At 40.7% G+C, this 24,703-nt stretch overlaps 1 protein-coding gene across 6 annotated transcripts in view; it reads right to left on the minus strand.

The window, feature by feature from the left end:
• Positions 1-24,703, minus strand: part of EHBP1 (EH domain binding protein 1) — an 870,491-nt gene that overhangs the window by 405,535 nt on the left and 440,253 nt on the right. For 2 of the 6 annotated variants that reach the window (XM_037807058.1, XM_037807059.1), the window contains exons 1-2: positions 21,027-21,219; positions 19,787-20,196 (exon numbers count right to left, since the gene is read on the minus strand). In XM_037807058.1, the coding sequence (XP_037662986.1) occupies positions 19,787-19,890 (104 nt within the window). In that variant the 5' untranslated portion in view covers positions 19,891-20,196; positions 21,027-21,219. Of the gene's footprint in view, positions 1-19,786; positions 20,197-20,462; positions 20,677-21,026; positions 21,221-24,703 lie in introns of those variants that run through there. The other 4 variants (XM_037807055.1, XM_037807057.1, XM_037807056.1 and 1 more) reach the window with 4 other exon arrangements.

Below are 24,703 nucleotides of genomic sequence, written 5' to 3' on the forward strand. Positions count from 1 at the left end.
GATGACCCAATCTTTAAGAAAAACAAAACAGAACTCTTGATTTCTCCTTCAAAGCTCTTTCCTCCCCAATTGTTCCCTTTTCCTGTAACTACTGTTACATTCACCTAGTTGCTCAGGCCAAAAACCTATAGTCATTACTGATCCATCTCTCACTTTTACATCATCAGTAAATCCTGTCAGACATACCTTCAAAAATTTATTTTCTGATTACATGAGGTTTCAGTTTGCTAAAGCTGCCGGAATGAGATATAACAGAAATGGGTTGGCTTTTCAATGGAGTTTTATTAGATTACAAATTTACAGTTCTAAGGCCATGAAATTGTCCAAATTAAGGTACCAAAAGGAAGATACCTTCTCTGAGGAAAGGCTGCATCCAGGGTTCCTCTGTAACATGGAAAGCACATGGTTACATCTGCTGGTCCTTCTCTCCGGGTTCTGGTTTCAATGGCTGTCTCCAAATGTCTCTGGGTGTTTCTCTCTCTGCTCCATGGGCTTTTCTATCATTTATCTGCTTCACAAAGGACTCCAGTAAAGGATTAAGACCCACCTTGAATGGGCTGGGTCACATCTCATTTGAAATAGCTTAACCAAAAGGTCCCACACATAATAGGTCTGCCCCCACAAGAATGGAATAAAAGAACATGGTCTTTTCTGGGGTACATAACAAATTCAAACCAGCACACATGGTATATACAGTCCACAAAATTCATTGAAACATACCCTTAAAATGGATGCATTTTATTGTATGTAAATGTAAATTATACCTCAATAAAGTGTGGGTGTGTGTAGGTGTGTATTCTCTACATACATCTGACCATCTCTCATCACATTTACCACCACCACTCTCCTGCCTGAGCTATCAAAATAGCCTCCCAATTGGTTTCCCTGTCTCTACTTTTACCCATGACTGTCCACACAGTATGCATTTTTTAATGTAAATCAGATTATGTCAATTCCTTGCTCAAATCCCTCCAATGGATTCTCATCACATTTAAATTCCGAAGTCCATACCATAACCCCCAGCTCCACATGACCTAGCCCCCTCCCACCTCTCAGATCTCATCTCTAGTCACGTTACCCCATGTTCACTGTGCTCCAGACATACTGACCTTTCAGGCGTTTTTAAACACAAGAAGTTTATTTCCAATTTGAAAATGTATTTCAAATGAGGTATTTTACATCAAGGTTCATTTACTATGCATAACTACACTGGACAGTCAACAAAGAAATGCTTGCTCAAAACATCAAAAGAAGTGAATTTGAAATGAACACTTAATGCCACCTGGCCTTCAAAAACTCAAGTAAATATTTTAAAGTGCACGTAGCCTTCTACTGTCTGGCTGGAAAACTAAATTGGCATCAGTTACAGAAAACCTGGAACATCAGACTAAGGAATTGATATTTTATCTAATAGGTCTCAGACGCAAGCTTAAGTATTGGGAAATGTTTTCTATTTTTCAAATACTGAGGTCACAAATTTTGCAAAGATGTGTGGAATACTGGAGGAAATGAGGAATTACTTTCAGGGACATACATGTCTTTTTGTACCTCTAGAATTTTGAACCATATAATTACAGTACATATTTAAAAATAAATTATATTCTTAAATTTTATTTAAAAAAGAAAAAGTAATTTCTATTTTTTTTTAGTTTTTAAGAAACTAAAATAAATTCCAAGCTTTTTGGGAAAAATTTATACCACTTGGAATATTTTTAGTTCTCTTACCATATCTAAGAATTGGATTGAAGAAATACAAATACTTATATAAAATATGTTCAAATATGTAGATAATGTAGACACATACACACAAAATATAACACACACTTATACATAATGGTGAATTATTACATATTAGGGAGCTCCTTTCAGAATTTAACTCTGCAACCTAGTTGAATTATCAACACAACCACAACTTGCCAATTTTCAAGCATTTTCCTTAAACACTTATATAGCCATTGAAAGACTACACAGTGAAGATGTCTCTCAGAACTCTAAGGGCCTGCAAACGATAAAAGAACAGGATAGGAAAAAAAGAGAGAATTGACAGCACAATGCCCCTCTCAAACTCATCTCCAGTGGCAAGTCTCACCGCTACATCAGTTAAATAAGATTAATAATTAAATGACCTGGTGACAACGACAATAGGGAGTACAAACCCCATCATTATCTCCAAATCTGTTCCAGCCCAGACAATCAAGGAGTGATGAGGAATAGGACTGACTGTGATGGACTGAATTGAGCACCCCACTTTGGACATGCTCTTGGTCTAACTTTGCATTCTGGTGGGTGTGGACCCACTGTAAATAGTTATTTCTCCAAAATGTTACTTCAGTTAAGGTGTGGCCCAACTGAATCAGGTGAGGCTTTAATCCAATTTACTGAAGTTCTTTATAAGCAGAGTGAAAGTAAGACAGGGAGAGAAGCTGGAAATCAGCAGAACCCAGAGGAGAAAGGAGAAGACATCACCATGTATATTGCCATGTGACAGAAAAGCCAAAGAACCCCAAAGATGGCCAACCAGCCAGAAAATACTCACCCTGGAGGAAGAAAGTTTTCTAGCCTCTAAAACTGTGAGTTAATAAATTCCTGTAGTTAAGCCAACCCATTGTATGATATTTGTTTTAGCAGCTAAGAAACTAAAATAAGGACCTCACAGTATATTGTCATTCTCTCAGATGAATAAAAATTCTGATTTTTATTCCTGACCTAAATTCTACAACCACTACACCATGAAAGAATCAGGAAGTAAGCCATGTTTAATTAAGAAAACTCACCCCACACCAGTCAGGGCAATGGCAAAATCCTATAAGGAACAAAAAGGAAAAGTCTGAGAAAGCAGAAAACCCAAACCTTCTAACCTAAAAGATCAGTCCTTTGATCAAAGGTAAGGTGGTATAGGCTTGTTCATGGCCTATATCTAAAAAAAAAGATGGCCTTCACCCTGTTATCTGACATGTCCAGGCTCATATCCTGTGGTCATGACAAGAGAACATGGGAAAAGTTGCTCTTCACCTTAAAATCAGAGAAACAGCATTCTCTCTTGGAAAATGTGCCCTTGATTCCCATTATCCTCTTCTATTAACACTATGTCTGTCCTGAATCCCATCCTAGCTACCATCTACATTCCTGAGTTTCAAATTCATGCAGAAGTCAGCGTATTTTGAATATAATTTATCCAAAAGTCAACAATGGGCACTTGGTAAGGTTGAAAACATTTTAAAATGCTGCTTCTTAAACTTTAATAAGCATACTGTGGATCTTGTTAAAATGCAAATTCTAATTCAGAAGGTCTAAGGTAAAGGCTTGAGAGTCTGGAATTCAAACAGGTTCCCAGACATAGATAAGCCTCCTGGTCCCCAGAAAAGTAGCAAGATTTTAAAAGGCAACAGCAAGTGGATCCCTAATCAAACCATATACAAAAAGCAACTCAAAATGGATCAAAGACCTAAATATAATAACTAAAACTATAAAACTCCTAGAAGAAAACATAGAGGAACATATTTAGGATCTTGTATTAGGCAATAGATTCATATACTTTATACCAAAAGCATGAGCAACAAAAGAACAAATAGATAAACTGGACTTCATCAAAATTAAAAATGTTTGTGCTTTAAAGGATATTATCAAGAAAGTGAAGACAATTGATGGAAAGGGAGAAAATATTTGGAAAACATATCTCTGATAAGGATTTAATATTCAGAATATATAAAGAAATCCTTTAACTCAACAACAAAAAGACAAATAACCCAATTTAAAAACGTTGAAAGGACTTCAATAGCCATTTCTCCAAAGAAGATAGACAAATAGCCAATAAGCACATGAAAAGATGTTCAACATCATTAGCCATTAGGGAAATGCAAATCAGACCCACAATGAGATTCCATTTCATACCCACTAGAATCGCTATTATTAATAAAACAGAAAAGCAAGTATTGGTGAGGACGCAAAGAAATAGGAAATCGTTGGTGGGAATGCAAAATGGTGCAGCTACTGTGGGAAAGTTTGGCTGTTCCTCAGAGAGTTAAGTATCAAATTACTACATGACCTGGTAATCCCACTTCTAGGTAGATACCCAAAAGAAATGAAAGCAGGATGTGCCAGTTTGTATATTTATGTCCCCCAGAAAAAGCCATAATCTTTAATGCATTCTTGTGGGGGCAGACTTATTAGTGTGAATTCGTTTGGAACCTATTGGTTCAGTGTCCATGGAGATGTGATCCACCCAAATGTAGGTGATAACTCTGGATAATTTCCATGGAGGCATGGCCCCACCCATTCAGCATGGGCCTTGTTTAGTTTACTAGGGCACTATATAAACTCAGACAGAAGGAGCTCATAGCTAGCTGGAACTGAGACAGACATTTTGAAGATGGCCCTTGGAAGCTGATACAGACATTTTGGAGAATGCCATTTTGAAACGCAACCTAGGAGCAAGCAGACATCAGCCATGTGTCTTCCCAGCTAACAGAGGTTTTCTGGATGCCAATGGCCTTTCTCCAGTGAAAGTACCCTTTGTTGATGGACACTTTATGTCCTTAAGACTATAACTGTGTCTCCAAATAAACCCCCTTCTATAAAAGCCAATCCGGTTGAATGGACTGGACGCCAGAGACTTAGAAGACAGGAGGCTCATGTTAAAACTTAAGTCGAAGATGGCAGACTGGTGAGCTGTATGTTTTAGTTACTCCTCCAGGAAAGGAGGTCGAAAGCCAGGAACTGCGTGGACTGGACACCACAGAGCAATCTGACTTTGGGCATACTTCATACAACACTCATGAAAACGTGGAACTGCTGAGATCAGCGAAATCTGTAAGTTTTTGCGGCCAGGGGACCCGCGCCCCTCCCTACCAGGCTCAGTCCCGGGGGAAGAGGGGCTGTCAGCTCCGGGAAGGAGAAGGGAGAACTGCAGTGGCTGCTCTTATCGGAAACTCATTCTACTGATACAGACTCCAACCATAGATACACTGAGACCAGACACCAGAGAATCTGAGAGCAGCCAGCCCAGCAGAGAGGAGACAGGCATAGAAAAAAAACAACACGAAAAACTCCAAAATAAAAGCGGAGGATTTTTGGAGTTCTGGTGAACATAGAAAGGGGAAGGGCCCTGAGGCGCATATGCAAATCCCAAAGAAAAGCTGATCTCTCTGCCCTGTGGACCTTTCCTTAATGGCCCTGGTTGCTTTGTCTCTTAGCATTTCAATAACCCATTAAATCTCCGAGGAGGGCCCGTTTTTTTTTTTTTTTTTTTTTTTAATCCTTTTTTCTTTTTCTAAAACAATTACTCTAAGAAGCCCAATACAGAAAGCTTCAAAGACTTGCAATTTGGGCAGGTCAAGTCAAGAGCGGAACTACGAGAGCTCTGAGTCAAAACGCAATAATCCAGTGGCTGAGAAAATTCACTAAATACCACAACTTCCCAAGAAAAGGGGGGTGTCCGCCCACAGCCATCATCCTGGTGGACAGGAAACACTCCTGCCCATTGCCAGCCCCATAGCCCAGAACTGCCCCAGACAACCCAGTGTGACGGAAGTGCTTCAAATAACAGGCACACACCACAAAACTGGGTGTGGACATTAGCCTTCCCTGCAACCTCAGCTGATAGTCCCAGAGTTGGGAAGGTAGAGCAGTGTGAATTAACAAAGCCCCATTCAGCCATCATTTCAGCAGACTGGGAGCCTCCCTACACAGCCCAGCAGCCCAGAACTGCCCTGGGGGGACGGCACTCACCTGTGACATAGCACAGTCATCCCTCAACAGAGGACCCGGGGTGCACGGCCTGGAAGAGGGGCCCACTTGCAAGGCTCAGGAGCCATACGCCAATACCAAGGACTTGTGGGTCAGTGGCAGAGACAAACTGTGGCAGGACTGAACTGAAGGATTAGACTATTGCAGCAGCTTTAAAACTCTAGGATCACCAGGGAGATTTGATTGTTAGAGCCACCCCCCCCCCCGACTGCCCAGAAACACGCCCCATATACAGGGCAGGCAACACCAACTACACACGCAAGCTTGGTACACCAATTGGACCCCACAAGACTCACTCCCCTACTCACCAAAAAGGCTAAGCAGGGGAGAACTGGCTTGTGGAGAACAAGTGGCTCGTGGACGCCACCTGCTGGTTAGTTAGAGAAAGTGTACTCCATGAAGCTGTAGATCTGATAAATTAGAGATAAGGACTTCAATTGGTCTACAAATCCTAAAAGAACCCTATCAAGTTCAGCAAATGCCACGAGGCCAAAAACAACAGAAAATTATAAAGCATATGAAAAAACCAGACGATATGGATAACCCAAGCCCAAGCACCCAAACCAAAAGACCAAAAGAGACACAGCACCTAGAGCAGCTACTCAAAGAACTAAAGATGAACAATGAGACCATAGTACGGGAGATAAAGGAAATCAAGAAGACCCTAGAAGAGCATAAAGAAGACATTGCAAGACTAAATAAAAAAATGGATGATCTTATGGAAATTAAAGAAACTGTTGACCAAATTAAAAAGATTCTGGACACTCATAGTACAAGACTAGAGGAAGCTGAACAACGAATCAGTGACCTCGAAGATGACAGAATGGAAAATGAAAACATAAAAGAAAGAATGGGGAAAAAAATTGAAAAAATCGAAATGGACCTCAGGGATATGATAGATAATATGAAATATCCAAATATAAGATTCATTGGTGTCCCAGAAGGGGAAGAAAAGGGTAAAGGTCTAGGAAGAGTATTCAAAGAAATTGTTGGGGAAAACTTCCCAAATCTTCTAAACAACATAAATACACAAATCATAAATGCTCAGCGAACTCCAAATAGAATAAATCCAAATAAACCCACTCCGAGACATATACTGATCACAATATCAAACACAGAAGAGAAGGAGCAAGTTCTGAAAGCAGCAAGAGAAAAGCAATTCACCACATACAAAGGAAACAGCATAAGACTAAGTAGTGACTACTCAGCAGCCACCATGGAGGCAAGAAGGCAGTGGCATGATATATTTAAAATTCTGAGTGAGAAAAATTTCCAGCCAAGAATACTTTATCCAGCAAAGCTCTCCTTCAAATTTGAGGGAGAGCTTAAATTTTTCACAGACAAACAAATGCTGAGAGAATTTGCTAACAAGAGACCTGCCCTACTGGAGATACTCAAGGGAGCCCTACAGACAGAGAAATAAAGAAAGGACAGAGAGACTTGGAGAAAGGTTCAGTACTAAAGAGATTCGGTATGGGTACAATAAAGGATATTAATAGACAGGGGAAAAATTATGACAAACATAAACCAAAGGATAAGATGGCTGATTCAAGAAATGCCTTCACGGTTATAACGTTGAATGTAAATGGATTAAACTCCCCAATTAAAAGATATAGATTCGCAGAATGGATCAAAAAAAATGAACCATCAATATGTTGCATACAAGAGACTCATCTTAGACACAGGGACACAAAGAAACTGAAAGTGAAAGGATGGAAGAAAATATTTCATGCAAGCTACAGCCAAAAGAAAGCAGGTGTAGCAATATTAATCTCAGATAAAATAGACTTCAAATGCAGGGATGTTTTGAGAGACAAAGAAGGCCACTACGTACTAATAAAAGGGGCAATTCAGCAAGAAGAAATAACAATCGTAAATGTCTATGCACCCAATCAAGGTGCCACAAAATACATGAGAGAAACACTGGAAAAACTAAAGGAAGCAATTGATGTTTCCACAATAATTGTGGGAGACTTCAACACATCACTCTCTCCTATAGATAGATCAACCAGACAGAAGACCAATAAGGAAATTGAAAACCTAAACAATCTGATAAATGAATTAGATTTAACAGACATATACAGGACATTACATCCCAAATCACCAGGATACACATACTTTTCTAGTGCTCACGGAACTTTCTCCAGAATAGATCATATGCTGGGACATAAAACAAGCCTCAATAAATTTAAAAAGATTGAAATTATTCAAAGCACATTCTCTGACCACAATGGAATACAATTAGAAGTCAATAACCATCAGAGACTTAGAAAATTCACAAATACCTGGAGGTTAAACAACACACTCCTAAACAATCAGTGGGTTAAAGAAGAAATAGCAAGAGAAATTGCTAAATATATAGAGACGAATGAAAATGAGAACACAACATACCAAAACCTATGGGATGCAGCAAAAGCAGTGCTAAGGGGGAAATTTATAGCACTAAACGCATATATTAAAAAGGAAGAAAGAGCCAAAATCAAAGAACTAATGGATCAACTCAAGAAGCTAGAAAATGAACAGCAAACCAATCCTAAACCAAGTACAAGAAAAGAAATAACAAGGATTAAAGCAGAAATAAATGACATAGAGAACAAAAAAACAATACAGACGATAAATATCACCAAAAGTTGGTTCTTTGAGAAGATCAACAAGATTGACAAGCCCCTAGCTAGACTGACAAAATCAAAAAGAGAGAAGACCCATATAAACAAAATAATGAATGAAAAAGGTGACATAACTGCAGATCCTGAAGAAATTAAAACAATTATAAGAGGAAACTATGAACAACTGTATGGCAACAAACTGGATAATGTAGAGGAAATGGACAATTTCCTGGAAACATATGAACAACCTAGACTGACCAGAGAAGAAATAGAAGACCTCAACCAACCCATTACAAGCAAAGAGATCCAATCAGTCATCAAAAATCTTCCCACAAATAAATGCCCAGGGCCAGATGGCTTCACAGGGGAATTCTACCAAACTTTCCAGAAAGAACTCACACCAATCTTACTCAAACTCTTTCAAAACATTGAAGAAAATGGAACACTACCTAACTCATTTTATGAAGCTAACATCAATCTAATACCAAAACCAGGCAAAGATGTTACAAAAAAGGAAAACTACCGGCCAATCTCCCTAATGAATATAGATGCAAAAATCCTCAACAAAATACTTGCAAATCGAATCCAAAGACACATTAAAAAAATCATACACCATGACCAAGTGGGGTTCATTCCAGGCATGCAAGGATGGTTCAACATAAGAAAATCAATCAATGTATTACAACACATTAACAAGTCAAAAGGGAAAAATCAATTGATCATCTCAATAGATGCTGAAAAAGCATTTGACAAAATCCAACATCCGTTTTTGATAAAAACACTTCAAAAGGTAGGAATTGAAGGAAACTTCCTCAACATGATAAAGAGCATATATGAAAAACCCACAGCCAGCATAGTACTCAATGGTGAGAGACTGAAAGCCTTCCCTCTAAGATCTGGAACAAGACAAGGATGCCCGCTGTCACCACTGTTATTCAACATTGTGCTGGAAGTGCTAGCCAGGGCAATCCGGCAAGACAAAGAAATAAAAGGCATCCAAATTGGAAAAGAAGAAGTAAAACTGTCATTGTTTGCAGATGATATGATCTTATATCTGGAAAACCCTGAGAAATCGACGATACAGCTACTAGAGCTAATAAACAAATTTTGCAAAGTAGCGGGATACAAGGTTAATGCACATAAGTCCGTAATGTTTCTATATGCTAGAAATGAACAAACTGAAGAGACACTCAGGAAAAAGATACCATTTTCAATAGCAACTAAAAAAATCAAGTACCTAGGAATAAACTTAACCAAAGATGTAAAAGACCTATACAAAGAAAACTACATAACTCTACTAAAAGAAATAGAAGGGGACCTTAAAAGATGGAAAAATACTCCATGTTCATGGATAGGAAGACTAAATGTCATTAAGATGTCAATTCTACCCAAACTCATCTACAGATTCAATGCAATCCCAATCAAAATTCCAACAACCTACTTTGCAGACTTGGAAAAGCTAGTTATTAAATTTATTTGGAAAGGAAAGATGCCTCGAATTGCTAAAGACACTCTAAAAAAGAAAAACGAAGTGGGAGGACTTACACTCCCTGACTTTGAAGCTTATTATAAAGCCACAGTTGCCAAAACAGCATGGTACTGGCACAAAGATAGACATATAGATCAATGGAATCGAATTGAGAATTCGGAGATAGACCCTCAGATCTATGGCCGACTGATCTTTGATAAGGCCCCCAAAGTCACTGAACTGAGCCATAATGGTCTTTTCAACAAATGGGGCTGGGAGAGTTGGATATCCATATCCAAAAGAATGAAAGAGGACCCCTACCTCACCCCCTACACAAAAATTAACTCAAAATGGACCAAAGATCTCAATATAAAAGAAAGTACCATAAAACTCCTAGAAGATAATGTAGGAAAACATCTTCAAGACCTTGTATTAGGCGGCCACTTCCTAGACTTTACACCCAAAGCACAAGCAACAAAAGAGAAAATAGATAAATGGGAACTCCTCAAGCTTAGAAGTTTCTGCACCTCAAAGGAATTTCTCAAAAAGGTAAAGAGGCAGCCAACTCAATGGGAAAAAAATTTTGGAAACCATGTATCTGACAAAAGACTGATATCTTGCATATATAAAGAAATCCTACAACTCAATGACAATAGTACAGTCGGCCCAATTATAAAATGGTCAAAAGATATGAAAAGACAGTTCTCTGAAGAGGAAATACAAATGGCCAAGAAACATATGAAAAAATGTTCAGCTTCACTAGCTATTAGAGAGATGCAAATTAAGACCACAATGAGATACCATCTAACACCGGTTAGAATGGCTGCTATTAAACAAACAGGAAACTACAAATGTTGGAGGGGATGTGGAGAAATTGGGACTCTTATTCATTGTTGGTGGGACTGTATAATGGTTCAGCCACTCTGGAAGTCAGTCTGGCAGTTCCTTAGAAAACTAGATATAGAGTTACCATTCGATACAGGGATTGCACTTCTCGGTATATACCCGGAAGATCGGAAAGCAGTGACACGAACAGATATCTGCACGCCAATGTTCATGGCAGCATTATTCACAATTGCCAAAAGATGGAAACAACCCAAATGTCCTTCAACAGATGAGTGGATAAATAAAATGTGGTATATACACACGATGGAATACTACGCGGCAGTAAGAAGGAACGATCTCGTGAAACATATGACAACATGGATGAACCTTGAAGACATAATGCTAAGTGAAATAAGCCAGACACAAAAAGAGAAATATTATATGCTACCACTAATGTGAACTTTGAAAAATGTAAAACAAATGGCTTATAATGTAGAATGTAGGGGAACTAGCAATAGAGAGCAATTAAGGAAGGGGGAACAATAATCCAAGAAGAACAGATAAGCTATTTAACGTTCTGGGGATGCCCAGGAATGACTATGGTCTGTTAATTTCTGATGGATATAGTAGGAGCAAGTTCACAGAAATGTTGCTATATTAGGTAACTTTCTTGGGGTAAAGTAGGAACATGTTGGAAGTTAAGCAGTTATCTTAGGTTAGTTGTCTTTTTCTTAGTCCCTTGTTATGGTCTCTTTGAAATGTTCTTTTATTGTATGTTTGTTTTCTTTTTAACTTTTTTTCATACAGTTGATTTAAAAAAGAAGGGAAAGTTAAAAAAAAAAAAAAAAAAAACAAGGAAAAAAAAAAAGATGTAGTGCCCCCTTGAGGAGCCTGTGGAGAATGCAGGGGTATTCGCCTACCCCACCTCCATGGTTGCTAACATGACCACAGACATAGGGGACTGGTGGTTTGATGGGTTCAGCCCTCTACCACAGATTTTACCCTTGGGAAGACGGTTGCTGCAAAGGAGAGGCTAGGCCTCCCTATGGTTGTGCCTAAGAGCCTCCTCCCGAATGCCTCTTTGTTGCTCAGATGTGGCCCTGTCTCTCTAGCTAAGCCAACTTGAAAGGTGAAATCACTGCCCTCCCCCCTACATGGGATCAGACACCCAGGGGAGTGAATCTCCCTGGCAACGTGGAATATGACTCCCGGGGAGGAATGTAGACCCGGCATCGTGGGACGGAGAACATCTTCTTGATCAAACGGGGGATGTGAAAGGAAATGAAATAAGCTTCAGTGGCAGAGAGAATCCAAAAGGAGCCGAGAGGTCACTCTGGTGGGCACTCTTACGCACACTTTAGACAACCCTTTTTAGGTTCTAAAGAATTGGGGTAGCTGGTGGTGGATACCTGAAACTATCAAACTGCAACCCAGAACCCATGAATCTCGAAGACAGTTGTATAAAAATGTAGCTTATGAGGGGTGACAAGGGGATTGGGAAAGCCATAAGGACCACACTCCACTTTGTCTAGTTTATGGATGGATGAGTAGAAAAATAGGGGAAGGAAACAAACAGACAAAGGTACCCAGTGTTCTTTTTTACTTCAATTGCTCTTTTTCACTCTAATTATTATTCTTGTTATTCTTGTGTGTGTGCTAATGAAGGTGTCAGGGATTGATTTGGGTGATGAATGTACAACTATGTAATGGTACTGTAAACAATCGAAAGTACGATTTGTTTTGTATGACTGCGTGGTATATGAATATATCTCAATAAAATGAAGATGATAAAAAAAAAAAAAAAAAAAAAACTTAAGTCAGATCGTGTTACCCACCTGCTCCGTGCCCTCAGGGGCCCACAATGAAAGTGCTATTCCCCCATCCCCAGTATGCCTGGTCCCCTTACTCTGCTCGATTTTGCCTTTTCCCCATAGCACTTACTGACATCCTCCAAACTAAGCTAACTGCTGGCATTTACCATCTGTCTCTCCCATATATCAGCTCTGTGGGGACAGGGATCTTCATCCGTTTTGTGCTGGTTTGAATGTATTATGTCCCCCAGAAAAAGCCATATTCTTTGATGCAATCTTGTGGGGCAGACAGAATAGTGGGGATTAAGTTGGAACATCTGAATTAGGTGGTTTGCATAGAGATGCGCCCCACTGAACTGTAGATGATAACTGATGGGATATTTCCATGGAGGCATAGCCCCACCCATTCAGGGTGGGCCTTGATCAGTGGAGCCATATAAACGTCCTGACTCAAAGAGATGGAACTCAGTGCAGCTGTGAGTGATGTTTTGAAGAGGAGCAAGCTTGCTAGAGAGGAACGTCCTGGGAGAAAGCCATTTTGAAACCAGAACTTTGGAGTAGACGCCAGCCACGTGCCTTCCCAGCTAACAGAGGTTTTCTGGACACCATTGGCCATCCTCCAGTGAAGGTACCCGATTACTGATGTGTTACCTTGGACACTTTATGGCCTTAAGACTGTAACTGTGTAGCCAATAAACCCCCCCTTTTTATAAAAGCCAATCCATCTCTGGTGTTTTGCATTCTGCAGCATTAGCAAACTAGAACAGATTTTGGTACCAGAGAAGTGGGATGCTTTTGCTGCTGAGTTTGCAAATGCCAAACATGTTGGAACGGCTTTTTAAATGGATAAGGGGAAGATTCTGGAAGAATTGTGAGGAGCTTGACAGAAAAGGCCTAAACTGCTTTAAAGAGACTGTTTAAGGAAACATGGACTCTAAAGATACTTCTGATGAGGACTTAAGCAGAAATGATGAATGTGTTGTTGCAAACTGGAAGAAAGGCGATCCTTGTTTTAAAGTGGCAGAGAATTTGGCAAAATTGAGTCCTGGTGTCAGATGGAAGGAAGAATTTGAAAGTGACAACCTGGAATACTTAGCTGAGGAGATCTCCAGACTACATGTGGAGGAGGTACCCTGGCTTCTCCTTGCAGCTTATAGTAAAATGCAAGCAGAGAGAGATAAACTTAGAACTGAACTCTTGGGTTCAAAGAAACCAGAAGCTGATGGCTTGTAAAATTACAAGCTTCCAGGGGGTGGAATCCCAGAAGCTACAGCCCAACGTGAGGATGTAACCAAACATGGAACGCAGCCACCATTTCACTACAAGCCAAGATTGGAGATGGAATTATCCAGAAAGGATTTGTGGAAAGTCCTCTTGTCTGATGGCTTTGACCCCTGCATGCTTCATGCAAAGCCAACAGAATTTTTGCGAGATCTTTACAGACAGAGCCGTTGCCAGTCTGGACTGGAGAAGACAGACAAGGAAGAAACTGAAGGAAAAATTTCTTCAAAGACAGAGCCATGGAGGTTGAGGTCTGGAGTCAAGAGGTCTTGGGCTGGGAGAGCAGAGTGGCCCACACGCATGGAAAGGGTGAGTTTGCCCTGGAGGTCGAGGGCGGGCTTTCTGCCTCGATGCTCTGGAAGAGTTTTGCCACCTCAGATCCCAAAGAGGGTGGAGCACATTTCCAGGGAATTGGGGAGAGCCTGGCTGCCACCACACTGTTCTGAAGGGGTTGAGCGTGTGCCCTGGAGATGGAAGGGAATCCAGGAGCTGCCCCGATGTTTGAGGAAGGTGGGGCCGAGAAGGTGGTCTCCCCAGTGTGTGGATTAAGTTGGAGCACTCACCTAAGTGTTTGGAGAGGAAAGGGCTGCCACAAAGGCCCTTAGGAAGGGTTAGACTCCCGTGCTCTCAAGCCCCAAGGATGCAACGTTGTTCTGTAAATGACTCTCAGACTTTGAAATCTAATGGTGTTTGTCCTGCAGGTTTTAGGAACTGTTTTGGTCCTGTTAACCCTGTTTTCCTTACTCTTTCTCCTTATGGCAATGGGAATGTTTACCCTATGAATGTCCCTCCTTTGTATATTGGAAGCATATAACTTGTTCTAAGTCCACAGATCCAAAGCTAAAGGAAAAGTATGCCTTAGGACTGACCACGCCTATATTTGATTTTGATGGGATCTTGTACTTAACTATTGTTACTGAAATGATTTAAGTTTCTGTGGTATTGTGGGATGAATGTATTTTGTATTTGGAAAGAATATGTTTTTCTGGGGTCCAGGGGGTGGAATGTGCCAGTTTGAATGTATTATGTCCCCCAAAAAAAGCCATATTCTTTGATGCAATCTTGTGGGGCAGACATAATAGTGGGGATTAAGTTGGAACATTTGAATTAGGTGGTTTGCATGGAGATGCACCCCACCCAACTGTAGATGATAACTGATGGGATATTTCCATGGAGGTGTGGCCCCACCCATTCAGGGTGGGCCTTGATCAGTGGAGCCATATAAACGTCCTGACTCAAAGAGATGGAACTCAGTGCAGCTGTGAGTGATGTTTTGAAGAGGAGCAAGCTTGCTAGAGAGGAAAGTCCTGGGAGAAAGCCATTTTGAAACCAGAACTTTGGAGCAGACGCCAGCCACGTGCCTTCCCAGCTAACAGAGGTTTTCTGGACGCCATTGGCCATCCTCCAGTGAAGGTACCCAATTACTGATGTGTTACCTTGGACACTTTATGGCCTTAAGACTGTAACTGTGTAGCCAAATAAACCCCCCTTTTTATAAAAGCCAAAAAAAAAAAAAAAAAAAAAAAAGCCAATCCATTTCTGGTGTTTTGCATTCTGGCAGCATCAGCAAACTAGAACAGAGGGATTCAACAGGTATCTGCACAGCAATGTACATAGTGCCACTATCCACAGTAGCCAGCAAGAAGAAGCAACCCAAATGTCCTTCAACAGATGGATGGATAAACAAAATGTGGTTATATACATACAATGGAATACTATTCAGCCATAAAAAGGAATGAAGTTCTGATACATGCTACAACATGGACGAACCTTGGAGACATCATGTTCAGTGAAATAAGCCAGACACAAAAGGACAAATATTGTATGATCTCATTTATAGGAAATATTAGAATAAGCAAATTCATAGTTAAAAATTAGAATACAGGTTACCAGGGGTAGGGATTGGAATGGGGAGTTACTGTTTAATTGGTACAGTTTCTGTTCGAGGTGATGGGAAAGTTTTGGTAATGGATGATGACTGGTAACACAACATTGTAGATGTAATTAACACTACTGAACTGTGTACTTGAAAGTGGTTAAAACAGGAAATTTTATTTTGCATATGCAATAAAAGTTTTTTTGAAATCTACCACCCCTCCCCAAAAGGCAACAGCACTTATATACACAGATTATCTCCAAAGGCACAATCCAGTAGAATGCTAACTATTCTTTCTTTCTATAATTTATGCCTTCTTTTCTATTTCTTATCCTCTCAACTCTCAATTTTTCTTCAATGCTACTACTAATGTCCCTTTCCTTTTATTCATTTAGCATCTCTAAATTTCTTTCCCTCCTTTTTATTCTTCCATACATCCAAAATAATATCTAAAATGTAAAATCAGCTGATAATTTTTTTCTGTCTGCCCAAGTCCATTTTTATTCCTATATTCTTTAAATAGATTCTAATTCAGCACACATGCATTCACTAATTTAAGACTTCCTGAATGGATCAAAATGATGACTGAGGTTAAAAAAACAAAAAACAAAAAACAAAAAACAAAAAAAAAAAACACCATAGGATATAAGAGTAGAAACTGGGCCTACTCTGCATCTATCACAAGGACTCTTGGCAAACACTAACTAAAAATCATTACAACAAACATAAAATGAAAAGATTTTCAAGCTCTATTTAAGGAGCTACTTATTCTAAGAAATATGCATTAAAATCAAATTCCATGCAGAGTTATTGGCCCACCCCACCCCAATGGTTGCTAACATGACCACAGACATAGGGAACTGGTGGTTTGATGGGTTGAGCCCTCTACCGTAGGTTTTACCCTTGGGAAGACCGTTGCTGCAAAGGAGAGGCGAGGCCTCCCTATAATTGTGCCTAAGAGCCTCCTCCCGAATGCCTCTTTGTTGCTCAGATGTGGCCCTCTCTCTCTAGCTAAGCCAACTTGAAAGGTGAAATCACTGCCCTGCCACTCTACGTGGGATCAGACACCCAGGGGAGTGAATCTCCCTGGCAACGTGGAATATGACTCCCGGGGAGGAATGTAGACCTGGCATCGTGGGACGGAGAACATCTTCTTGACCAAAAGGGGGATGTGAAAGGAAATGAAATAAGCTTCAGTAGCAGAGAGATTCCAAAAGGAGCCGAGAGGTCACTCTGGTGGGCACTCTTACGCACAATTTAGACAACCCTTTTTAGGTTCTAAAGAACTGGGGTAGCTGGTGGTGGATACCTGAAACTATCAAACTACAACCCAGAACCCATGAATCTCGAAGACAATTGTATAAAAATGGAGCTTATGAGGGGTGACAATGGGATTGGGAAAGCCATAAGGACCACACTCCCCTTTGTCTAGTTTATGGATGGATGAGTAGAAAAATAGGGGAAGGAAACAAGCAAACAAACAGACAAAGGTACCCAGTGTTCTTTTTTACTTCAATTGCTCTTTTTTACTTTAATTATTCTTCTTCTTATTTTTGTGTGTGTGCTAATGAAGGTGTCGGGGATTGATTTGGGTGATGAATGTACAACTACGTAGTGGTATTGTGAACAATCAAATGTACGATTTGTTTTTGTATGACTGCATGGTATGTGAATATATCTCAATAAAATGAAGATTAAAAAAAAAAAATCAAATTCCAGTACCTCAAACAAATATGTTATTCTTTGGGCACTGTCACCTTGTTAGCTTTAAACTATATTTTTAAATGAGAGAAAAAAATTAAAATATTCAGAACTATATGTCCAAAAATTCTAGGAGAACATCCCAATGCTTCTGGTGATAAGGCCAGATCTAATTCAATAGGTGTGCCATAATGTACCATAATGGCCATCTCTAAAAGTAATCAATTTATTCAATTAAAATCAAGTTAAATACCCACTCCAGGTTTCACCTTGAGACATATTAACAGTAACTGACATACTGTTCAAGGGAGAAAAAATTCCAAGGATGTTGCAAACTGTGGGGAAGAAACTGATTTTCTGACTCAAAATTCTGAAGAATCACCTAATATGTTCTATTTCTCTTAAGAAAAGAGATTCAAATTTAACCAACTTAAAGTTCATGCTCCCAATATACTGCCAAGTTAAGAAATACTTGTAATCAGGATCTTCCTCATGTATTCCCTATCTTAACAGTATATCCAGTATTCCAGGCCAGAAACTTGGGTGTCAAGGGAGACTTTTCCCTCTCCCTCATCCCATCCGTCCCAGGTCCCCAAATGAAATGACCACAACGTCCTATCTGTTTTATGTCCTAGGTGTTCCACCAGTATGTTTTCTTATATCCTCTGCCACTGGCTTAGTCCAAGCCCTTTTTCTTTTTTTTAGCTTGCCTATCACAGCAGCTATCCTAACATCACTGCCTCTAGCCATCTGTTCACTATGGTCCTTACCTCACAGTGCCATCCAGGTGATTTTCCAAAACACAAACCTAATGTCTCTTCTGCTCAAAACCTTTCGCTATGTCTGCATCACCTACAAAATCAAGCTTAGGCCATTTATATACAATACCGGTAACTTTCTATGATTTGAGTCCTGTCTGCCTCTACATTTTACAACCCTAACTACACTACTTGAATTTCTGGCACACACATGCTACTTAATGCCTCCATGCTTTTGCATAGGCTGTTGCTTCAGTCAAGAATGCCCTTCACCCCTTCCTCCTTGGCTTCCTGGCAAACTACTACAAACCATTCAAACCCCAGCTCAGATCCTAGGAAGCTATCCCCAAGACCCCATCCCCTATCCCTACAGAACTAATAATTTTCTCCTCTGCCAACTTTGTACATAATAATGGCTACAACTTATTCAGCATTTATTGTGTACCTGACATACTGTTCCAAGTATTTTACATATATGAACCATTTAATCTTCACAATAACCCTTCCTACAAAGCGTTACCATTATTACCTTTGAGGATAAGGAAAATGAATTACAGAGAAATTAAATAATCTGTCCCCAAGGATACCCACCTGTTAAGTGGTAAAGACAGATTCAAATCCCTATATCATACATATTTCTACTATGGAACGTATCAGAGTGAATTTATTTACACAACTGTCTCCCAGCCTGGACTATGAGCTCCCTAAGGGCAGGGAGCATGTCATATTCAACTCTTACCCAAGATGTCCAGTAAAAAGTCAATGAACACATTCACTGAATTGCATATAAAATAAAATTCCTAACTACTTCAAAGGAAAAGCATTCCAAATAAACATTCAATATAAGCTATAAGAGTTCTAGAATACAGCAAGCTATTTTTTCATCCAATAAAAAGGATGTTATAAAGAAGTTATTACAGACATGAGATTATAGTCCTTGTGGGCAATGAAATGGGCTTATTTTGGAGTAATGTAGTTTACTCTGCAATAAATCAAAACCCAAAGGACCATTTGTTTCAGATTAACTTTTTTCTCTCACTAAATAAAAATTCTTCTTACTTATTATTCAAGGCAATGAAAAGAAAGTCCCAAATTTACTTTGTTCAATTGGAAAGAAGCAACTCATAGACCAGCACTACTAATTTCTTCCTTAAATCCAGCCAAGAAATGTATCTCACTAGGCAACTAAAATAAAATACAGTTGCCTGACTAAACACATAACAAAAGAATTGCTAAGGTTGTGTGAACTGGCATTCTACTATTCAAATAATGAAAAAGTCTTTATCTTAAGCAAAGAAAATGAAAAATCAAATGAAATAAAATAGACTACCAGCATCCCATGAGAATGCAGATTGCTATATTAGCTATATGTTCACAATATTTCAATAGCCATTCTTTAAATTTCCTTAAAATTCTAAAAATCAAAGTTTCTCTAACACCAATGATGAAAAACCTCAAGACCAAATCTACTGTTCTTAATGTGTTCTCCCAGTTACAATTCTCTGAGCCATACTGAGGTGCAGTAACTAGAACCCACAGGGACCGTATCAGCAGCAACAGTGCACATCACAGCGCTTGTTAGAGTCATCTGCACCCCGCTCAGCCTCTACACACTTGTACACTACAGAAAAGTATACGTGCTATCAGAAGAAGAAAGTAAGCCACAGCGTGTTTAGGCAACAGCACAGAAAACTCTACTATCAGGCATATCTTACCATTTCTTAGTACACTCAACCATCAGCTCTTGGTAGGAAGCCACAAACTGGAACTTGGATGCATGTTTTCCCACACGCTGCAGTCTCTTCCAAACTGAAGCCATGATGATCAATCAACACACTGGAGCAGTGCTGGGTTAGCAACACAGCAGCTTTAATACAGCAGAGGGTCCAAAGCAAAAGAGCTTTGCAGGGTATTGTCGATATTTCAAAAAACTCAACTACAACTTGAAACGATGGTTGGGGTCCATAAATCTTCTCCCTGTTTGTGTCACAGGGTAAATCCCATCTTAGATGAATTGCCCAGTCGAGAACAGTATGATATACATGACAGGGTGAATGAGAGGAGGTTCCCTCACGGAGACATCACCATTCCACCTCATGGGCTATGCGGTGTGTTTTCTGGAGGACTGAAAAGCAAAACAAAGACAAAAAGAAAAAATGAGGAGAGAAGCATTAGAAGTGACTAACCACCCATGTTAGATAAGAATGCAACAGACAACCCCACTTCTTTGCTTGTTTTTCAAACAATGAAACGAAACAACAACCTTAAAAGCCAGTAACATCAAGGATGCAAGACACCAAGTAAGAAATTACAAGTCACACCGAAGACGGGGAGCAACACATCAGGGTATCAGCATCAACAACAATCGAGACAGGCAAGTCAGGGCCCTACCTCTCCCTCCTAGCATCACAGAAGGGCGAGCAGAGCGGGAAAGTCTAGGGATGCTGTTTGATGTCCACCGCAAGTCAGAGGGAGGAATGGAGTATTTTTAAACAAACTTTATTTTTCAGCCGATAATTAATGGCCTCGTGTCCTAGAATATGTGCTTAGAACAAATGAGGGAGCGGAGAGGAATGCTGTTGTTCGGTAAGCGAGGCGGAAAGGGATGGGGAACGAGAACTGGAGGGAAATCTCAAGGCAGAGGGAGGGCAACGTCCCGGCTCCAGGCCACTTGGGCTCCCTTTCACCTTCGTTGCCAACCGGAGGGAAATGGAAATTCCTGCTTGGGCGTGAAGTAATGACCAGCAGGGCAAGTGCACGGTGCGGGATGTGGGGTGCGGTGCCTCCCGCCCCCATCCTCAAGGGAGCAGCCCGCACGTAGCCCAGACCCCCGCCCCCCAGTGAGCAGGCGGTGGCTAGCCCGCAGTCCCTGTCACCCAGGCGATGTCAGAAGACCCCCAGCCCGGCCCCCGAGCCCCGGCCCCGCCGCACGTCCACTCCCGCCTTTCCTCACACCTCTAATCCCGCTGTCGGGCTGAGTCTGGCCCGGTTCCCTCCTCAGCGCCGCTCCTCCGTCGCCGCCGCAGCAGCAGCAGCCGCCGCCGCCGCCACCGAGTCCTCCATCCCCGCCGGAGCCACATGGAACAGCCGAACCAGCCACGGCGCTCGCGGGAGCCGGGGTCTACAGCCCCTCAGGCGGACGGCGCCCCTCACGCCCGCCCCCTCCCTGACGCAGTCGCCTCGCGACCGTCCCCCACCCTACAAAACCCTGCCAGAGCCGCCGCCGCCGCTCAGCGCCCAGCACCCCCTCCCCCGCCTTCCTCCTCCGCCACCATCATCATTACCTCCCCCGCCGCACCTCTCACACTAACACTACCCACAGCGACTCAACCTCCGTCCGCCCGGCCGCCATTGGTCGGGCCCCGCGCGTGCCCCGCCCACCTCGATGGACGGGCCTTTGAGCGGCCGGGGCGCCTCATTGGTAAATCTGCATGCCCATCACAGGACTCCACCCCGGTCTTTGGAGGTGCTTTTCCCCAAACTCGAACTCGGCACACAGTCCGCTCTTCTTTAAAAAAAAAAAAAAAATTGGAACCCACGAAGGACGATCCCGCCCATTCCTCTGATTGGCTCAGAGAAGGAAGCGGTAGGCGGGAGGACTGAGGAATGTTTATAGTAAACTGGAAGGTAATTGCTTAAGGTGAATGTCCGTCAAAGGCGCGGCCGGGTACCGGGCGGGGTTTCTGGCTCCAGTCTGTGAGAGCAGAATGGGCAGCTGGCTGTCTTGTGGCTGTGGGTGGTGCAGCCGCTGTGGTTTTTCTCCCCTGTTCTCTGCTTTCTTCGCACTAGAACCTGGCGCGCCCTCTCATCCGCAACTAACTACTAGGGTTTTTGCGCGCACAGCCTCCTTTTCACCCTATTCCTTCTGGGGTTTTCCCCCTACTCCCTGAGGTACTGTCCTTGCCAGGCCTCCGCCCATTCAGTTTTCTCGTCCTCTACGGGATTCCTTAAGCTGAGCTAGGCACGAAATATTTACGGAACAATTTCTTCTTTTTCTGATTCTTCAACTTTTTTTTCCGTCTTAGTTTATTTTCATTGTTGGTCTCATTTTTCCCCTGGTAGAAACTGTAGATGGGTTTGGAGTGGCTGACATATAGAAAGGATGGTTTGGGTCAAAGAAAATGATAAATAACCTAAGAAGAGTGTGAAGTCAGGGGCGCTTTATCTTGTTAAAAGAGCCAAGGTCCCCTTTGACACCATGACGAAAGCTTTAGACACGTTCCCAAGGGAGAAAATGCTCTATCACAAAACTCAAAAATTTGCTTACAATTTTTGGTAGTTCACAGAATTCTAGTGTAGAGAAAAAGGACCACGAATGAAACTTCGGGGAAATCTCAACATTTAAGGAATGAGTCAAGTGGGAAAGAGTCTAAGGAGAAATGAACAGAGAAGTAGGAGGGAAACAGAAGAGGGTGGCACCCAACATGCTATAGGCAAGTAGTTTGAAAAAAAGTGATGGTAACATATGAAAAGAAAACAAGTAGGATGGGGCCTGGAAACAATTAAGGATCATTTTTAAGCTTACTAAGCATGAAGAACAGGGTGCAGGGACAAAGTAGCTTAAAAGGTGTTAGGGTCTAGGAAAGGATACTTTGAGGGGCAGAAGGGGAGCACAATGATGGGTGAGAATTGAGCACATCTGTAGATTTGGGTGGGGGGACCAACGTGGGAAACATCAGAATTAGGAAAGATGAGAAAACAGATGAAAAATGGAGTCCAGTACCTAAGTCGTGTTCGATTTTTCAATTTAAAAAGACAAGTGATTTACTATCACAAGAATACAGTGTACATTTTACAGAAAGGGATAGATATCACATTGCTATAGTCCTCATTTAAAAATATTAAGATAACAATAATCATATTAATTCTTAATTTGTGTACATCTTGGAGTTCTCTGATGTCCTTCCTGAGTGATTTACTAAGTCGCTACAACCTACAGCCATTATGATCTTATATAGTAATACATTCTACATCATTAATAGACTTTAAGTATATAGTTTTTTTAATGGCTAATTTCTACAAATGGTCATAAACTATTTTGCTCCAAGTTGCCCTTCAGGAACAACCACATGATGCTCAGAAGGTTTTTGCACCCTATTTATTTATTGTTCTTCAGACTTTTCTCATGTGGTCATCCTGGTTTCTTTTAATACTCTTTCCCTTCCTCTTAAAAAAAAGAAGGGGGGAGGTTATTATTGTAAAGGAATTATCTTCTTGAAAGCAACCAGTTTTATAGAATGAAGTTCTTTCTTAAAGAAGAAGAGAGTAGGACCCCAAAGGAATCTTCCTCAAGTTGTGGAAAAGTTCAAGAGACTGAAAAAGAGTTTCTTATAAGACAGCTCTTCTTTTTAGGGGAAGTACTTTTCCTTGGATGGAAACTCTTCTTTTTCCTTCTAGCCATCAAAGTAACTAAGAAGAGACATAGGTTAGAATTATTGCATGAATGAGTGAAGAACTTTGACAGTTTCTGCTTCTGAGCTCAAGTGCATAGTCTATCCTCCTGGAGGCCCAGGAAACAGCTATTTCTCCTCCCATCATTTCTTTTTTTAGATAACCTGTCTGCTAACTAAATTGACTGAAGAACCTACAATGTAAAATATTTCTAGATCTTAAATTTTGTCTGCTTAGCTGATAATTATTTAATACCAACTATTGATTACATTAAATATTATTAATAGTATATAAAATATACAATCCCTACTCTCAGAGAGGTTTCAGAAACCAAAATTCAGCGTGCATGCAAGAAAGTAACACAATTTACCTCTCTGCGTCACAGCTTCCTATTCTGCAAAGCAAATAATCATGCCTACCTTTCTAGGACATTGAGAAGACTTAAGATGAAGTCTTTATGTAAAGTGCAGTAAACAGTGAATAATTGTACCCTCTTGTGTTTGGTAGCGGATACAAATAGGCAAGAAAAAAAACCAAAACAGATTACTTGAGCAATACTTAGTTGCTGCCAAACACCACCACCTCAAAGACTAAAGAATCTCAAAAGGAATAATACATCTAACATTGTTCTTCCCTAACTCATTAGGTACTAAGAGTGGAATACCAATAATTTAAATGGACTAAAACTTTACAGTAATTACTAAAAATTCACTTTCCCTCAATCCTCATGAACACCTGGAAGAATATAGTGCTATCTTCCCAGCCACCCTTCCTGCCAATATATTAACTAGGATCTTTTGGCATGCTGGAAGGTGTCTTTTACTTAAGACCCCATTCCCTCTACCTACCAGCATGTATGTCTTACAGACCCTCTCCTTTCTGGAGATTATCCTCTGTGCTTTTAAGCCTGTTTACTCTGGCCTTGATTTATCATCTGCTGTCCCAGGCTATATCTGAATGTAATAGACCCATTAATGCAAGTTACTGTAATTGCCCTGTCTATTTGCCCAATCCAATTGCCCTGGATTGTTGACCACAAAATTTTATAGATGTTTTACTTAACAGAGAATTCAATATTTGAAATAATTTTGATAGTGCCTTTAAATATCATCAAGCTTAAAGTGAAGATGGAATACAAAGAAATAAGTGGGAAAAGCCATCCAAGAACATTAAATCTTCTCTGCCATGATGGTTTTGAAACTGACAAACTATTTTCCAAGAAGCAACTTTTGTAGTCACTG

This window comes from Choloepus didactylus, chromosome 17, assembly GCF_015220235.1.
Source record: "Choloepus didactylus isolate mChoDid1 chromosome 17, mChoDid1.pri, whole genome shotgun sequence".
In the NCBI taxonomy this organism is placed as follows: Eukaryota; Metazoa; Chordata; class Mammalia; order Pilosa; family Megalonychidae; genus Choloepus; species Choloepus didactylus.